At 42.3% G+C, this 19427-nt stretch overlaps 1 protein-coding gene across 2 annotated transcripts in view; it reads right to left on the reverse strand.

Moving 5' to 3' along the window:
- Nucleotides 1-11229: 11229 nt before the first annotated feature.
- The window catches only part of LOC140077749 (cytochrome P450 2C18-like), a 57124-nt gene continuing 48926 nt past the window's right edge, over nucleotides 11230-19427 (reverse strand). Inside the window, exons 1-9 of one of the 2 annotated variants that reach the window (XM_072125190.1) lie at nucleotides 18464-18653; nucleotides 17958-18120; nucleotides 16973-17122; nucleotides 15552-15712; nucleotides 15140-15316; nucleotides 14506-14647; nucleotides 12828-13015; nucleotides 11858-11999; nucleotides 11230-11495 (exon numbers count right to left, since the gene is read on the reverse strand). In XM_072125190.1, the coding sequence (XP_071981291.1) occupies nucleotides 11314-11495; nucleotides 11858-11999; nucleotides 12828-13015; nucleotides 14506-14647; nucleotides 15140-15316; nucleotides 15552-15712; nucleotides 16973-17122; nucleotides 17958-18120; nucleotides 18464-18643 (1485 nt within the window). In that variant the 5' untranslated portion in view covers nucleotides 18644-18653 and the 3' untranslated portion in view covers nucleotides 11230-11313. Of the gene's footprint in view, nucleotides 11496-11857; nucleotides 12000-12827; nucleotides 13016-14505; nucleotides 14648-15139; nucleotides 15317-15551; nucleotides 15713-16972; nucleotides 17123-17957; nucleotides 18121-18463; nucleotides 18654-19427 lie in introns of those variants that run through there. The other variant, XM_072125189.1, reaches the window with a different exon arrangement.

Here is a 19427-nt window from a genome sequence, read left to right on the forward strand (position 1 = left end):
ATAATATACGCGCGGAACAGTGAAGAATAGATTGCAGATGTTTGCAACTTATCAGAAGACATTCTTTTTCAGTTAAATAACACATTTTATTCCCAAACCATGGTCCCTTTGAAAAATGCTCAGGTCTCCCATTGACTTCAATGGGGCTCGTTATTTGAGACGAGCACTCGAGCATCTGGAAAAGTTCGTCTCGATAACGAGCACCCGAGCATTTTAGTTCTCGCTCATCTCTAGTAGTGATATTGATGTTGAATAGAGTAGCAGCATCCATGCTTGTCCTGCCGCTCCACCCATTAGAGAGAACAGGAAGCCCGTTCTCAAGATACGTTGTGTTCACAGCAGTTAGACCCTCATTGGTAGGGATCCCTAGGGATCCATTTACAGCAGACTGACCGCTATGGAATCACCATTGTCTTATCCACTAAAAGTAAGTACCTGCAATTGCGGATGCTGCCCAGGTCTCACCGGATTTGGGTTGGCAATTGCTGCAACGCACACAGAGGGAGATACTTATCATTAGACCAGCTCCTTGGGAGAGTTCTATGTCTATTTTTGGAGCTTCGCTGCTCATCACATTCATTAAAGTGGTCTTGTTCCTTTAATAAATAATGTTATGTCTATTTTTGTGATTTTATTTTCAAAAAGTCCCAAAAAAGTCTCAAAATCATAAAAAGTCTCAGCACACAGACCGGCAGGGTGCTGGAGTAACTGGAGACGTTTTATGAGACTTTTTGCAAAAGTCTCAGGTCATGACTCTGGCTTTGCACTGTGTTGCCCTAGCGGCAGTTTTATGTTTACACCAGATTAATGAAGAGATGTATATATAGTCATGTGAGACTTTTTAGCAGGGAAAAGTCTCAAAAGACCTCAAGGCAACTAATTTGAGACTTTTTTACACCGTAAAAGTGCAGAAAAATAATGATAAATAACCCCCATCACCTGAATCCAGATGTGAAAGTTGTGATTTTTTATCAAAGTCTCAAAAAAGTCACAAAATTTGTGCGAAAATCTACGGCTGCCCCTGACCAGTCGGAGAGATTACCTGGAGTACTGTTTAGGACTTTTGGAGACTTTTTTAAAATTTATTTAAAAAGTCACAAATTCACTACAGACCAGAAGCCACATGTATCAATAAAGAAAAACCAATAAGATACATCTGACCGGCAGGAAAGACAAGAAAAGTCTCAAAAGTCACAAAGCCAGACATATGATACATGTGCCCCGATAACTGCAAAAAACTAGACAATGGCGAACTTTGATGGGAGAAAGTTTTAGGTGTAAAAAAAAGTCGCAAATGAGCACAAGCCCCATGAAAAGTCTCAAAAATTCAATTAAAATGCAAGCCAAAAGTCTGATACATGTGTTAGCAGCACTATCTGAGCTCACCTTCTGTGTGTGCTGGTCTGCTCTGTGCAGGAGATCTGCAGAATTCCAGGAGTAGACAACATGTGATATTGTTTTGCTAGACTTCCCGATCCCCGCCCATGCAATGTCGGACCTTTAACCTAATAACCAGCAGTGGGAGGGGGAGTTTGTAGTTTTTGAAGCCATAATAAGACCTGGATTGTAATAAAAAAAAAATCTAAAGTATAATTTGCTTATTGTGTTTTTTACCTGTTTAGGATCTATTACAATATTAGCATTAATAATACAAAAACACTAAATGTAGAAATACACCCTGCAGCCTAGCTTACTTTATTTAAGAGTTTTTTACATGTAGATAGAGAACGTTGTGCAAAAATGCTGAGTCAGAGTTGGCTGTATCTTATAAGACTCATAACGTTAGAATAACTTGAACATTTAGACATTTCCTACCGCCCACAACAGGGACCATGGACATATTCTTGACATGTGCAAATAATACAACTAAAATAATAAAATAAATGATGTTTGTTTTATTCTTGTTGATATGAAAATTTTAGACCTAGTTGAAAAAAAATATACACCATATATACTCGAGTATAAGCCTAGTTTTTAAGCACAAAAAATGTGCTGAAAACCAAAACTCGGCTTATACACGAGTAAAGAAAAATATATCAAAACTCACCTTCCCAGCTTCCCCTGCTGCTGGCTATATACTATGGGGCAGGGTCAGGCAGGCTATGTAATGGGGAAGCTGTGACCAATACATTTCCCAACCTTGGCTTATACTCGAGTCAATAGGTTTTCCCGTGTTTTTGTGGTAAAATTTGGGGTCTCGGCTTATACTTGGGTCGGCTTATACTCGAGTACTTACAATGTGCATACAAAAACAATCCGTTCATACTAGTGCATTTTCTAGAAGTAGACACCTAGATTATCAGAGGATCTACTGATAGGTCCCCTACTTAAGGATACACGACTTACAGATGGCCCCTAGTTACAGACAGACCCCCCTGCCCACTGTGACCTCTAGTGACCTCTCTGGATGCTTTATTTCACCCCCAGACCACATTGATCATCTGTAAGATGTCTTTAATTAAGCTTTATTGGTCCTATTAGAGGAAAAAAAATTGTACTTCAATAGTCACTGGGGCAAAGAAAAACATTGTCTGGAGCTACAATTATAAAATATACAGTTTTGACTTACAAATTCAACTTAAGAACAAACTTATGGAACCTATCCTGTACATAACCCGGGGACTGCCTTGTACATACAAAAACAATGGGGGTCATTTACTTACCCGCTCCTGTCGCGATCCAGCGGTGCGTTCTCCGACAAGGATTCGGGTCTTCTGGCGATTCACTAAGGTTGTCAGCCCGATATCCACCAGGTTTCGCTGCTGCGCCGAGGTCCACCGGAGTTCACCTGGTTCTTCCCGGTGCATGTGAGTGTTTGATTTTGTGACACACTTCGTTTTTTAAATTCTGCGGTTTTTCCGAATCCATCGGGTTTTCCGTCGGCCACGCCCCCTGATTTCTGTCGCACCGAAATCCAATCGCGTGCACCAAAATCCTGTGGCAATTTGGCGCAAAACAGAAGAATAGTACTGGTACTGCAATCCAAAGTACCAAGGAAGGATTAACTCATCCATACACAATGCAATGGTTTGACATTGGGATCCGAGACCTATTTTGAACTAATGGTACGTCAACCTGTGTCATTGACCAATCATTCGGAATATTGAGTGGCCACAAAATGTTTTCTTGTGCTGCATGGACAACCCTTACACTTCAGTAGAACCTTTATATAGCAGTAGTTAACATGTGTCCAAATTGATGTGTATCTGTAGGGTGCGTGATTGTCCTCCAACGACTTGATAATCAACTAGAATATAAAATAAGGAGGGCAACTCCAAGTGTTTTTTTCTGCTCATATTTAGCAGTGTGGTCTGTTTAGCAATTTGGGGCCAAGGATCCAAAATGCAGGTAGGTAATGTTCTATATTTACCAGTGTAGCTTTCTCAGACAAGTTTCATCATTCATTTTTCTGGGCTTTTTTAAAGTAAAAAAGTTGCAAAAATGGCATATCAGTTGGCTAATGCAAAGCCATGTAAGGCCAGGTTTATAAACTATAGTATCTCCAGTCCCTTCATGTTCAGCACATGAGACTTTTTATCTATTTTGTGACTATTTATGGAGCTTTATGAGTCAACAGTGCAGCTCACCCCAACCTATGGATGGCCATCCTCCACTGGTTTCAGCTGCTGCCTGGTAATAGTCCCAAAGCCAAGGACTCCACAATATCCACAAAGAATATGCAACTGGTATTCAATGAACATGACATAGAATTGGGGATATCTTGCCCACACGTTTCCACTCTACTGAGTCTTAATCAGGGTCCTCACAGCAAATATAGAAGTGGGAATGACTGACCCACAGGCTTCATAATCATGGTCCTCACAGCAACCCTACTGAGTCTTACTTGTCCATGATTAAGACTCACTAGAGTTGAAACCCATCAGTAAAATATTCCCACACCTGGGTTTGGTGTGTTTTCATGCTATTAATAAAGAAAACATAATTTTTAACCCTTCTATGGACTACCTGACCATCAAGTGCTGGTTGTATCTTCTTTTTGAGCGAAAAGTCCCACAAAGAGCCACCAGTGGAGAAGATCACTGTAGACATGTATATTAAAAGACCAAAGCAGCTTTAATAAATGGCGCAGCACCAAAGCCAGTTCAGAATTGTCCCTAGGAACCTGCCTAACCATAAATAACCCCCTTTGTGTCTATGTGTGCTATGTATAATTTTTAGTTCTGGAAATACATATTGGGGCAAATATACTTACCAGGTCCTATCAAAATCCCCAATTCGGATAGATTGAGAAAGATGAAGTCCGGCTCGATTCACGAAGCTTGTGCACCGGAGTTCCTGCATCCATTGCTTCCCCGCCGCAGTCGCCGGAGTTCACCTTCTTCTTCCCGGTGTATGTAAGTGTGAGTCTTGCGACACAATTCGAAATGTTAAATCCCGCGCGTAGTCCGAATCCGTCGGGTTGTCTGATGGTCTACCACCCCCCGATTTGTGTCACGTGCAAGCCGGCGCCGATGCGGCAAAATCCAAACACGTGTGCCAAAATCCCTTGTTAAATGCGGCACAAAATGGGATTCGTTGGGAAACCCGACGAAAATGCGCTCCGTGGACCGTTAGTAAATGTCCCCCATTGTCTGGGATTAGATTAACATTGCCCCTTTCTACCAGAAACAGTGTTGTCCCTGTCAATAGGTTGTATCAGATATTGAAACTAAATTCCATTGAAGTTAGTAGGACAGAAGTGCAGGGTTTCACAGAACCGTTGGACCATTGTGGCACAGCTATGTGTTTTCTTAACCTGTGCAGCACCTAAAACATTGGCCAACATTTATCAAAATGAAGTGCAGTCTACCTATGGAGTGTGCAGAGTGCGCCAGATTCATGAAAAGATTCATTGATCTGGTGCCCCAGCACTGCTCGGCAAGTGGGCATCAACTTTTTTTTGGTGCACCTTTAACATAGCATGCAATACAATTCTGTTGAGCACCGGAGTACAGAATTTTGTGTCGCGTCGGCCATAGTTCAAGTGCTTTAGCAGTTTGCGCATTCAGAAAACTGGCACAAACACTTTAATAAATGTGGGGCCACTATGCAACATTGGAAGTATATTACTTATAACTTAACCAAAACATATAATTGGCAACACAATAAAAAGCAATAGACCCAAAAGTATAAATAGTAAAAATAACTTTATGTAGGGTTTGGTGTCACAGTGGACGAACACTTATAAAGAGCGGAGTCATTGACCAACAACCCAGTCACCTAATGATTCTATCTGGATTGAGCTCAATGGGAAAGCGGTGGAAAAGATTCCAGAAGATACAATGTAGAAAATAAGGGATTCTTCAAAATAACGGCACAATTTTGTACAGTCACGATCACTCAGTATTGTGTGTTTGTACTTTACTCGCTGCTGTACTTTGGTCGCGTAATAAACCGGTATTGACTTTTTTTTTCTCTTGTAAAAGTCCTTGTTTTTCCGAGAGACGAATTAAACCTCCGAACACAATATAATAGTCTGCATAATGTACTGGGGAACTGTCGTAAGTTTTAAATTGTATATATACGATTATATAAAATTTATTTTGTTTTTTTCTTTAAGGTTTTTTTTTTAACTCTTTTATTGACTCCTATTTTTGGGTGCAATGACAAATTTATATATACACTCACCGGCCACTTTATTAGGTCCACCTGTTAAACTGCTTGTTAACACTTAATTTCTAATCAGCCAATCACATGGCGGCAGTGCATTTAGGCATGTAGACATGGTCAAGACAATCTCCTGCAGTTCAAACCGAGCATCAGTATGGGGAAGAAAGGTGATTTGTGGCCTGTGAACGTGGCATGGTTGTTGGTGCCAGAAGGGCTGGTCTGAGTATTTCAGAAACTGCTGATCTACTGGGATTTTCACGCAAAACCATCTCTAGGGTTTACAGAGAATGGTCCGAAAAAGAAAAAACATCCAGTGAGCGGCAGTTCTGTGGGCGGAAATGCCTTGTTGATGCCAGAGGTCAGAGGAGAATGGGCAGACTGGTTTGAACTGATAGAAAGGCAACAGTGACTTAAATCGCCACCCGTTACAACCAAGGTAGGCAGAAGAGCATCTCTGAACGCACAGTATGTCGAACTTTGAGGCAGATGGGCTACAGCAGCAGAAGACCACACCGGGTGCCACTCCTTTCAGCTAAGAACAGGACACTGAGGCTACAATTTGCACAAGCTCATCGAAATTGGACAGTAGAAGATTGGAAAAATGTTGCCTGGTCTGATGAGTCTCGATTTCTGCTGCGACATTCGGATGGTAGGGTCAGAATTTGGCGTCAACAACATGAAAGCATGGATCCATCCTGCCTTGTATCAGCGGCTCAGGCTGGTGGTGGTGGTGTCATGGTGTCTTTGGGCCCCTTGGTACAACGCCAAAGCCTACCTGAGTATTGTTGCTGCCCATGTCCATCCCTTTATGAGCACAATGTACCCTGTAACATCTGATGGCTACTTTCAGCAGGATAATGCGCCATGTCATAAAGCTGGAACATCTCAGACTGGTTTCTTGAACATGACAATGAGGTCACTGGACACAAATGGCCTCCACAGTCACCAGATCTCAATCCAATAGAGCATCTTTGGGATGTGGTAGAACGGGAGATTTGCATCATGGATGCGCAGCCGACAAATCTGCGGCAACTGTGTGATGCCATCATGTCAATATGGAGCAAAATCTCGGAGGAGCTTTCAGCACCTTGTTGTATCTATGCCACGAAGAATTGAGGCAGTTCTGAAGGCAAAAGGGGGTCCAACCCATTACTAGCATGGTGGACCTAATAAAGTGGCCGGTGAGTGTATATATATATGTTTGCAAAAAGGGGCATTTGAAAATGTAAAAATATTTTCAAAACTTTTAAATCTTGATTGCTTTAATACTATTGGCGTAACTACAGCCGTAACAGCAGCTATGGGTCCCACAGTGTCAGGGGGCCCCGTCATCTGATCTGACACACTAAAGCACACTTAAGTGCTGCACATCTCACAACAAATATCTACATAGCAGAGCACATCTTCCTCACTATACAGCATGAATAAGTAGCTAAGATAAAAAATTTCAGGGGGAGAGGGAGGGGGAAACAGAAAGTCAGAACTAGGCATCTGTTATTTCTAATTCCTGCCTTGTACTTTCCCCATTTGATCAGCATTGTGTATACATGTATATATCAGTGCATTAATGTGTACGCAAAAGTGTATAAGTGTATACAGATATGTATATTTTCTGAGGGTGTAGGGCTCCCATTCAGAAGTCTGCTATGGGGCCCTTGTTCTACTTGTTTCGCCCCTGTGTAATACATCTATATAGCAGTTTTTATTAATATTACATGCTGTTAGGGATGAGCGGACCCACATAGCAACTTCAACCATAATTTCTGGTTTGGAATTTAGGCTCATCTACCTTAGCAACACCCCCAGTGGGGGCTAACAAAGCCACTGGCAACATTTAAAGGGCTAACTAATCGTGGGTGTTATTAGTGATGAGTGGACTGCTTCATTGGTATTTAAATGCCGATCGGGGCTTTGTCATTGCCATTAAAAATGTTAACACCCACAATTGATGCCGGCTCAGATCACAGGTATTTGAACTTTTAGTTGAGATTTGTCTGAACTGGGAATAGGTCTGGTTATCACTGCTCATCGTCTGTGAGCCTTCAGAAGGAATCCAGCTGCCATTGTAAAGGAACAGTTACTGTAATGATTTTCTTCTAAATAAATGTAAAAAGTGTGCCTCATGGGAAGACATAATGGGGCAGATTTACTTAGCCGGTGATCCCGCGGTGCGTTGCCCGATGAGGATTCGGGTCTGCGCTCGTGCGCCTGAGTTCCTGCATGTGTGGCTTCCGCGCTGAGGTCCGCTGGAGTTCACCTTCTTCTTCCCGGTGCATGTGAGTGATCTTGAGACACAATTCCTTTTTTAAATCCCGCGGTCTGTTCGAATCCTTCGGGTTGTCCGACGGCCCGCTCCCTGATTTCTGGTGTGTGCAAGCTGGCACCGATGCGCCAAAATCCAATCGCGCACGCCAAAATCCCAGGGCAATTCGGCGCAAACCGGAAATCTGATATCTCCCAAAATATGAATCCCTTTTCAGAAGGTCCTGCTCTATTTAGGTTTTATTAGGACACCTTACAGAACTGTCCCATTGGTAAAAAATGTTAATTTTTTTACTCCTCTTTCTCATCATTCAGAAAAGGGCCCAGATCCCATTATATTGGGTTGTGACAGGGAATGGACTTCTTTAAGACAATGGTCAGAAGATACAACATGATGGAACTCTCTACAGAGATAATGATATAAATACACACTGATCCATACACCGAGGATATAGGAAGGAGGACTATGGGGGACAAGGAGGATGGAGCCGCCTGCAGTGCAGATAAAAAACTGTAGCATGAGGGGAGGAAAGGAAGCCTTCTCAATGCCCACTAACAGGCAGCTTATTACCGATAAAAGTCATTATAGCCCCTTAGGCAGTGGTCACCACCACCTCCCCTCCCCCACACATACCGATTAGTCATTACAGCACATTTCATCAAGTCATAAAAGTTGAAAAAAAACAAGGGCAAATGTCACAAGTGGAAAATTAAGTCATAATTCTAGGATTCCAAATGCCCTGATTGTAATTGTCTATTTTATGGCCCAATATGGAGCATGACTAAGGGAAAAGTTGGAATCATTGAGATATTTCATCTGATAAGTTTCATTGATTATTAACCATACGTAAGACATGTTTTGTAAACAGTTTAAATCCCTGAACCTATTTTAGGAGTATTCCCATCTTGGACATCTGAGACTGTAGGCAAGGATAGGTACAGGGCCGGCGTCAGCACTTGGTATACCGGGCAATTGGTAGGGCTCAGGGCTGCTGGGGGGGGGGGGCCCACATGAGGCTTTACATAAGGAATCCATAGGGTGTGCGGGGGGCTGTATCTAATGAATCTAACAATTTTGTTAACTCAAATACCTTCCAAGACCACCAAGGATGTTGGCTTTAACATTTATTCCACCAAGGTTCTCTCAAAACCCAGGGTTACCAATAAACACCTCCTGCCCCATCGCTTCTACCCTTCTACGAGGAATGTTCTGACCATCCGTGGAAGTTTTTGAAGATGAGATATGAAACGATAAGGATCCATAGGATAAGTCATCGCTGTCATCGGACCCTTCCAATAAGCTGTTCCAAATGCATAGATGACAGAGATAGAGGTCAGGTTTATTCACTTTAGTAGTTTAACTGCATTTTCTGCATCTGCCCACTATACAGAGAACAGATTTAGATTTCTGGTTCCATTCTCTGTGTGCATGGAACATCTGTACAGCAGGTTCACATGTCAGAGAACCACCTATCTTATATTATTTATCCAATGAATAGGTCAACACTACCTCAAAATTATACAACCCAAAGGAGCATAGAACTGCTCCACGACGTTGTAAGTGACAGCTGCAGCTGTTACTCAGAGCAAAGCATTTGGGAGATACTCCTTCAATAAGTATACTGTTCTTGGAACTGCACCCTAGAGCCTTGGTTTTTGGGAACACCGCAGCACTGAATCATTGAACCAAAAAGCACAGGAAGAACCGATTGGTCTGAGTGTTGGACCCACACTTATCTGAGACTATAAGATAGCCTATGCTGTGGAAAGGTCAGTGTGAAAAATCCTGAGGAACCAGACAACAAATTTATGGTTACATTTTCATTGAACTGTATGTACAATTGGAATTTTTACATTTCATTTTTGCTTCATATGTCTTCTGATATTTACAGTATAAGATATTGCAAGCTGATTCATGGTGCTCCAGAACACGAAGAGTCAAAATTCCTGGGATAAAGAGAAGTCCTTATGTCAAATATTGCATTTATCAATTAGGCAGGTCACAGTCCACACCGGAACCAGTTCTCTAGTCCATAAAGTTGGATGGCCATTTGCTGACATTTCCTTCCACATCATATATTAAACCTAAACTCTATCTGATGGTTCCTACTTGTTCCTTCTTGCCCGTGTGATAATTGCTTCCTTCAGGAAAAGTTGTCTGATTGTTATAGATTTACCGTATTTAATCCATATATGGCCATGGGTCATCTGGTCGTTCAGTTCTCAGCTTTGTAAAGCCCACATAATGGTGACCTGGAGTAACCATAATTTTGATGGCATAATAGCAGAGTTTACTTGTGGAAGGCCAATGCCAAATAATTGTACAATTCATTACACTATTACCAGAGAGGTAGTTATAGGAATGCACAGGTTACACATTGTCCCCAAATGCTAAGTGCGGGCATTCCACATAGATAAGATGCTAGTGATTTAAGATACAAAGGTCAACGAGGCACCAATTGTATGTTATAAGGCCGACGGACCACACCATTTGTATTAGGTAGAGGGGAGAGGTCAATAGAAGAAGGGTCTTCATCTGACTTCAGATTGAAATTCTGCAATATGAAGGTGAGGAACAGAAAGATCTCCATTCTTGCCATTCCTTCTCCAAGGCAGATTCTCTTTCCTGTAGGATAAAGAGGAAAATAGGCCATAGGTTTTGGTAGCTTTCAAAGAAGTACAAGACATATTTGATATCTGCTACACTTGCTACAGGTTTCAGACCTTTAAGGCTTCTATTTGGATTAAAGTTGGACTTTGAAGGTTTTGGTGGCATTGGCCAACATTTGTACCTGGTTAGGAGCCTCCTAACTATCCTCCAACAGAGATAAACTTGGAGATAAAATTGTTGGGGTGTCTTAAGTTTCAATATCCAATAATCCTTCTCTTTGTGAAGGTAAGTGACCACCAGAGGTGACTGATGGAGTCTTACTTCCCAATCCCTTCACTATCTTGGCCTTTTCCCTACTACTTTTGGCTTGTCGATACCTGTTGAAAATGGCATAAATGCTTCAGACTTCTGGAACCCTCCTGTGTCATCCAAAAAGCGACTTGGATCAAACTTCTCTGGGTTTTGAAAGTATTTGGGATCTTTCAGCACTGAGGTCAAGAGAGCAAACACAGTGGTGTTCTGTAAGAGGAAAATAGAAAGGACAGATAAAAAACGGAAACAAGTAAACCATATAACAGAATAATGTAATATCTGAGGGTCCATGCTCAAGGTCTTTTTTGTACAAACATGGTGGATCTAATGGAGTAACCATAATTTTGATGGCATAATAGCAGAGTTTACTTGTGGAAGGCCAATGCCAAATAATTGTACAATTCATTACACTATTACCAGAGAGGTAGTTATAGGAATGCACAGGTTACACATTGTCCCCAAATGCTAAGTGCGGGCATTCCACATAGATAAGATGCTAGTGATTTAAGATACAAAGGTCAACGAGGCACCAATTGTATGTTATAAGGCCGACGGACCACACCATTTGTATTAGGTAGAGGGGAGAGGTCAATAGAAGAAGGGTCTTCATCTGACTTCAGATTGAAATTCTGCAATATGAAGGTGAGGAACAGAAAGATCTCCATTCTTGCCATTCCTTCTCCAAGGCAGATTCTCTTTCCTGTAGGATAAAGAGGAAAATAGGCCATAGGTTTTGGTAGCTTTCAAAGAAGTACAAGACATATTTGATATCTGCTACACTTGCTACAGGTTTCAGACCTTTAAGGCTTCTATTTGGATTAAAGTTGGACTTTGAAGGTTTTGGTGGCATTGGCCAACATTTGTACCTGGTTAGGAGCCTCCTAACTATCCTCCAACAGAGATAAACTTGGAGATAAAATTGTTGGGGTGTCTTAAGTTTCAATATCCAATAATCCTTCTCTTTGTGAAGGTAAGTGACCACCAGAGGTGACTGATGGAGTCTTACTTCCCAATCCCTTCACTATCTTGGCCTTTTCCCTACTACTTTTGGCTTGTCGATACCTGTTGAAAATGGCATAAATGCTTCAGACTTCTGGAACCCTCCTGTGTCATCCAAAAAGCGACTTGGATCAAACTTCTCTGGGTTTTGAAAGTATTTGGGATCTTTCAGCACTGAGGTCAAGAGAGCAAACACAGTGGTGTTCTGTAAGAGGAAAATAGAAAGGACAGATAAAAAACGGAAACAAGTAAACCATATAACAGAATAATGTAATATCTGAGGGTCCATGCTCAAGGTCTTTTTTGTACAAACATGGTGGATCTAATGGAGCCATATTTTATCTTACATATTGTGTGTTGTATGTTGCACTAGATATTTTGCCCCAATTCCCTTAAAAGGGACTTTCTAGTTTAAGAGGACTTGTCAGGTCATTAATACACTATAGCTGTTCATACGAAAGTAAGTAGCTCCCTCACCCACCCCCCAGTAGTAGTGTTAAATCGTTAGCTTTATCAAAACATACCAATAACTAGGAAACAATGCCCTACGTAGCAGTCCGTAGCTTACAGCAATCTGATGTATTCATGAGGGGGCGGTCCAAGGTGCTCCCCTCTTCTCAGCTTTTTCTTTGGACTGCCACTCCCACACCATATGCCGGAGGTGACTGCCAGGCTTGATGCAACCAGCCCCGTGGACTTCCTCCCTTATGTATACACTGGACCCTGGTAATCTAGGTCTGATTATTGGACCGTAGCGCATTGTTACCTAGATTATAGGTATGTTCCAATAAGGTTAGACATATAACTGAGGGAGGGCTAGGGAGCTGCTTACTTTTGTATGAGCAGCTAAAGTGATTAAGTGACCTGACAGGTCCTCTTTAAATCAGTTCTTCCACAGGATTTTTTTTAACAATCAATAAATCAATAAATATTCTTATGTTACGTAAATAATATCTAAAAATGGTCACAACATCTTGGGCTCTTTTAGATCTTGTCATGCTATTAAACATAATTAATACTCATTTCTTCCAACCTTTGGGATTGTGTATCCTCTGAAGATGGCGGTTTCAGATGTTGCATGCGGAGCACCTAAAGGCAAGATGTCCCCAAATCTCTGTATCTCATGAAAGACAGCATCTGTATAAGGCATCTTACTGCGGTCCTCCACCGATGGACAACGGCTTTGGCCAACCACATTGTCAATTTCTTTATGGACTTTAGCTGAGAAGAATTAAAGTAAGTGACATGTCAATAAATTTCTAAAACCCATAGAGACTGCCAATTTTCCTTATTTGTAAAAAGTCAGAGGAGGGAGTGCATCACTGTGAGTTTTCCCACAAAACAAGTTAGGCCCTATCCACAGATCACGAGAATGAGGCGTCCGATGGGGTCCCAGGTTCCTCTGTCGGACCCCTTGTCGCTCCCCAAGACTCATTGAGTAGACGGCTGCGCATGACCGTTTGCTCTATGAAGCATGCTTTGTGGGAAAACCCTTTTAAGCTTTCCTTACCTCAGTACATCCACTCTGTTGTAATAAATATAATTTACAATACTTCAGGAGAGCCAATTGTGATGTCACATGAAGCAGGACTCTAATTTAGTGAATTGGGCAAAAGAGAAAAACTTCACTTCAGTCCTAGACTTCCAGCCTTTACACAACCAATTTACATCTCTACTTTAAAGTTGATTTTCTGTATGATGCCACAACCGCTGGTCATGAAAGAAACATGAACTGGAAGGTGTTAATCTATTTGACAGCAGTGGTAGTGTTTTTTATGTCAAGCTTTCTTTTACTCTCCCTTATAATTTAAAGGGGTTGTCCGAGTTTTGAAAAAAAAATAAATATGTGGCCGGGAGCGGGCTGCCTAAAACAATAAAGCTGTAGTTACCTTCCGGTGCCCTCCCGTATCCAGCGCTGCTGTCGCTCTGGTCCGGGCGCCATGTAAACAAACATGGCCGCCGGAGCAGCGCTGGACTCAGCTTCCGGCCGGACCCGACAACCTTCCGGCCCCCATACACAATGCTGTGTATAGGGACGGATAGGCGTATCCGGCCACGGCCGGCCGGAAGCTGAATGTAGCGCTGCTCCGGCCGCCATGTTTGTTTACATGGCGCCCGGACCGGAGCGACAGCAGCGCTGGATACGGGAGGGCACCGGAAGGTAAGTACAGCTTTATTGTTTTAGGCAGCCCGCTCCCGGCCACATATATATATATTTTTTTAAACTCGGACAACTCCTTTAAGGTCAAAATAATTGATCTGGTTTGAGGGACCAGGGAGCAACGCCTCCAACCTTGGTCACATGGCCTTACTCTTTATTAAACACATCCAGCCCAGTCACAGCAGCGTAAATCACTTAGCAGAGATTCGTAATTCGTCTTAGCAAAAAGAAAGTGGGGAATTGGAAGAACCACGAAATTACTTCTATGCAGTGGAGTAGGTAGCTGAAATCAAATCTAAACAGGTCTGACCTGGGGGAGAACGCTACCGGATCTCCTAAGAGGCCAGAGCAGATGAGGGAAGTATTAGGACTGGTGTTCAAAATACCAGTCTTCATAGATTTACTCCTGTATCTTTTTGCACCGAAATACAAAAATGTAAAATAAAGAGTCTATAAAGATTTTTACTTTTGATAGAATTTCTTGATATAATATATAATATTTCTGCAAATATTTACTTAATAACATTCTAAAACGTATCATAAACTCTACCAAGAACTTCTGGATACTTGAGTAAAATTCTTAGACCGATCCGTAAAGTTGTGCTTGTTGTTTCCGTCCCCGCAAAGAAAAGGTTCATCACGGTCACAAATAAATTGTCAAAGTGGAATTCTGTGTTAGGGTTTTCCTTGTCCTGGGAGTAGAAGGTGACATTATATTAAACAGTTTTTCTAATTACACAATTCTACATGATATGATACAATGGATACAATAGTTGGTGTTGTTGGACTGGAGTTCCTTGGATCATCTCCAGCTATAAAGAACCTGAGTAGAAACACTTACCAATAATTGCATTGTTAATGGGGTCATCATCTGCCGGATCGTTGTGGTCTACTTAAAGGGATTTTCTATAATTGTGCTTGGTCCCCTTATTATATATTGCTAAACTACATGGGACTTCTTGTATAAGATAAAGACAATACAATAAAACCCTTCAATTATGCCAGAAGCTATGCCTATGGATATGGTATTCAGGTAAATCCATGGTAGATTTGGCAAAATTGTTGGCAAAATTTTTTGGCAGTGTCTTTCTCATTCTGTAAATCCTCCGAAAACACAAATAACTTTGTGAGTGGAAGCATATGAACATGAGATGACCATAGCATTTTTCTACAGTTTCACTTACCTCCTCCATTTTTATGAGAAAACAGTCTATGTAATCTCTGGGGCAGTTCCGATCCAACGTCTCCTGGTGTTCCTTCAGTTTTTCCATCACAAACAGCTTAAGAGACATGATTTTCTTTAAAGCTTCCTGATGTGGCCCAGGCAAATGGCGGACAACTCCCGGGAAGGCGTTAAGCAACTAAGAGGTAAGAACATTTTTAGATATAAAATATCAAATAAACATTTCTGGATGGACAAACTAAAGAAAATACAGTACACAACGGGAAGTTAAAGGCTTTGCATTGGGAAACTTGAGCTTGTTATCTCCACAATGCCGGCTTCCTATGTTTTTAACTAGTTTGGTCAATAATTGGAGGTCACATCTACAGAAGCTCTCACCCCTCACCATGTGAAATGTCGAAGACATTTATTACCTGTCCAGCTGATGAGTTTACTATCTTGAAGGTTTCTTTTAACATAGTCAATAATCTAAGAAATTTTTCATCTTCGTACTCAAAACGCTCCCCAAAGACAATCGAACAAATCACATTGGAGACCGCCAAAGTCAGCAGGTAAGTGGGGTCGAAAGAAGAACCTGACAAGATTAGTGAGACAATCATTAAATTAGATTACTTCTTTGTTTCCATGTTGTGTGTATACAAGGATCTATGAGGTTCTTCTTGACTATGGTGAACTTTATTTGAGCAGAATTCAAACTTAACACATACACGAGTATATACAGTATGTTGCAGCAGAGTTTTTTAGAACAAAATAATGTGCTGAAAAACTTCGCCTCAGCAATAAAAAAACCCCCAAACTTACTCACCCTCCGGTGTCAGGATCCTTGGCACGGCTCCCAATCCTGGTGGTTCCCCCTCTTTCTTCTTTCTTCCCTAGCCTGCAGAGTCACGTCCATCTGCCGGTGAGCGCACACTATGCATCCGCTGGCAGATCGCATGGACATGACTCTGCCGGCTAGAGAAGGAAGAAGAAAGAAGAAAGAAGAGGAGCCACCAGGACCCGCGCAGAGTATTGTGGGTGAGTATCGCTGGAGGGTGAGTATTACATTTTTTTTAATGTGCTTGGCATACAGGGGGCAGGCTGGCTGTATAATATATGGGGCTGGCTGTATACAACAGGGAACTGGATGGCTGTATACTACTTGGTGCTGGCTGTATACTACTTGGGGCTGGCTGTATACTACAGGGGGATGGATGGCTATATACTACTTGGGGCTGGCTGTATACTACAGAGGGATGGCTGGCTATATACTACTTGGGGCTGGCTGTATACTACTTGGGGCTAGCTGTATACTACAGGGGGATGGATGGCTATATACTACTTGGGGCTGGCTGTATACTACAGGGGGGTGTCTGGCTATATACTATGGGGGGATTGCTGGCTGTATACTACAGGGTATAACTGGCTGTAAACTACAGCTAGATGGCTGGCTGTATACTACAGCGGGATGGCTGGCTGTATACTAAAGGGGATGGCTGGCTGTATACTACAGGGGGATTGCTGGCAGTATATTACAGGGGGGCTGGCTGTATACTACAGGGGTGGCTGGCTGTATACTACATGGTGGTGGCTGGCTGTATACTAAATGGGGGCTTGCTGTATACTACACCCTTGGCTTATACTCGAGTCAATAGGTTTTCACAGTTTTTTGTGGTAAAATTAGGGGTCTCGGCTTATACTCGGGTCGGCTTATACTCAAGTGTATACGGTTTATGGGTTGGAGGAAGTACCAAAAGTTTGTTTTACAACTAACTTAGGTGGAATTTACATTTGCTCATGTTTTCTTGCTTCCTACCCAGAATACACTCTTTGACTTGGTTTTTCACAAACTAACCTGTATGTTTCCTAAGCTCATCTCTCAGGCAACGTGACTCCTCTTGGATCCGTTCCTCCACACTTCTCTTACCCATGCCAAAATTTCTCAAGGTGGTAAGGGAAAAACGACGGAGTTGCTTCCAGCGTTCTCCATTACTGAGAAATATACCTGTAGGAAAAAATAATATATCATAAACGCAACACCTGTTCTTTCACCATTGTCCTCTTGCCCAAGCGCTCATAGGGTTACACTGTATAATTTCTGTGAGTATTTTTAATAAGCGTGTACCCTCACCTGGGGTAGTTATGATAAGCGTCATCAGTAGATGACTTGAATCCACCTCGTGATTGCTGGATTCCACCGGGCTTTGGTGTCCAATGTCATCTTACATTGGAGATGTGACTTATCTGTAGTTTTTCACTTTAGTATGAAGATCTTTCAGATGCTACTACACATAATTCTGGCAGTATTGGATACTTTGTAGAGTAACTGTGGCTTCTATTACCAAATTGTTTCAGTATTTTTCCTTTCTCAGTTGCAGTAATATTAGATATCATAACAATGGGGGTCATTTACTAAGGGCCCGATTCGCGTTTTCCCGACGTGTTACCCGAATATTTCCGTTTTGCGCCGATTTTCCCTTTGTTGCCCCGGGATTTTGGCGTACGCAATCGGATTGTGGCGCATCGGCGCTGGCATGCACGCAACGGAAATCGGGGGCCGTGGCCGAACGGAAACCCAACGGATTCGGAAAAACCGCAGCATTTAAAAAAAAAAAGGGTCACCTTCACTAGGAATAGGCCGGTGAACTTGAGTGCGTTCCGAAGCTCTTCAGCACAGCAGCGCCACCTGGTGGACGTCGGAGGAACTGCCTTAATGAATCCACCGCAGAGAACGCGCCGCTGGATCGCGAATCGACCGGGTAAGTAAATCTGCCCCAATATCTTTTTATTACTATTTATTGTCTCTCAAAATAACCAAGATTATGGAGTAAGTTACTTACCATAGCCCTTGAAGATTATGTCCGCTACAGGAACTTTCGCTCTGTTGCTGAAGACATCAGCTCTGTCCACTAGAGCTTCCTTCACCGCGTCATATCCATGAAGGACAACGACCGCTCTCGTCCCAAGGTGAGCAGTGAAAACATCTCCATAAGTTTTTGCAAGCTGTGGGGTGTAAGCAGACAAGCATTTACATAGTTGTTTAAGGTCCAGTCTATACTGGTTGACTAATCTTAAGAAAACAAGGCAAGTTCCTTCCCAAAATAGACCCATGCCTGTCTACAAGGTGATACCTGGTGTTGGAACCCAACTCAATTGAAGCGAATGAGGTTGAGCTTCTATGTTAGATACAATGAATGACTTGCTATTTGGAATAAGCCGCCATGTTATCCTATTGCTGCTCCTTTACCCAGTCATGCCGAACCGTTTATCGATTCGAAGAAAACTTTGGTCAAACTGCTTCGAAGAAAAGCGGATAATGTGGTAGCATCAATTTGGTCTTTCTCACCTTTGTGAATGATTGATGTAGTTCTTTCATGTTCAGCTGTAGGATATTTCCCAGAAGGGGGAGGGGGGTTGGTCCAGGAGGCATCTCCTTCCGCTTCCCATTTCCTGACCACATCATGAGAAGAATGAGACACGTGACACAAAGAACCAAGATAACGGTCCCGGCTCCAGTGATGTCCATTGTCCCCAGTGAAACTACAATGAAGGAATAATACATTTAGCCACCGGACGACACCAGACGTTGCTGGAACACTAATGCAAATTCTGTACCAAGGCCCCGCCTATTATGAGGTATAGTCATAGACTTCACACTTTCTTAAAGGATAACTTGATGTACAGTATATATCATTATTCGTGTTGAGTGGACATGAATCACAAAGTTTGCGTTCATACTAAACTTTGTGGGTTTGGGTCTCCTAACTCCTACTTCATTGGAAGTTGGGTCTGGGTTCGGATCAACCACCCTGCCATTTACAATAATGGTTGTTGCTGGAGCTGGTGTTAACTCTTCAGATGCTGCTGGGCAGCTGCATTGCGTGACGGCGCTGCATGATGCCATTTTGGGAATGATTGTTTCTCCTCAATAATGTCACTGGGATCGATGACTCCTACTAAGATGCTGGTGTGTAGCGCTACAGCAGTAACTTAATTACTATACAACAGCACTGGGTGCCAGCACAGATTACCGGTGTTACTGGTAGTACTTTGGGTTCAAAGCATATTTTTTTTTCAAAATTAGGGATCAGCCGAACTCGCGCAAACCCAAATTTTAACCAGTCCACTCATCACTAATCACTATTATTTAGCCTTAATGGAGCTAGTACCCTGCCCATGAGGCCTCAAAATCTATACGGGAGGGAAGGTGGAGACACGAGGTGAGGGAGCAGAGCAGTGCAGCTATTGTGTATTGTAGCTGATCCTCTATGGGTGGGTTTTCCGTTATGTTTGCGGGTTTGGAGGTAGAC

Source organism: Engystomops pustulosus, chromosome 9 (genome assembly GCF_040894005.1).
Source record: "Engystomops pustulosus chromosome 9, aEngPut4.maternal, whole genome shotgun sequence".
NCBI classification, from domain to species: Eukaryota; Metazoa; Chordata; class Amphibia; order Anura; family Leptodactylidae; genus Engystomops; species Engystomops pustulosus.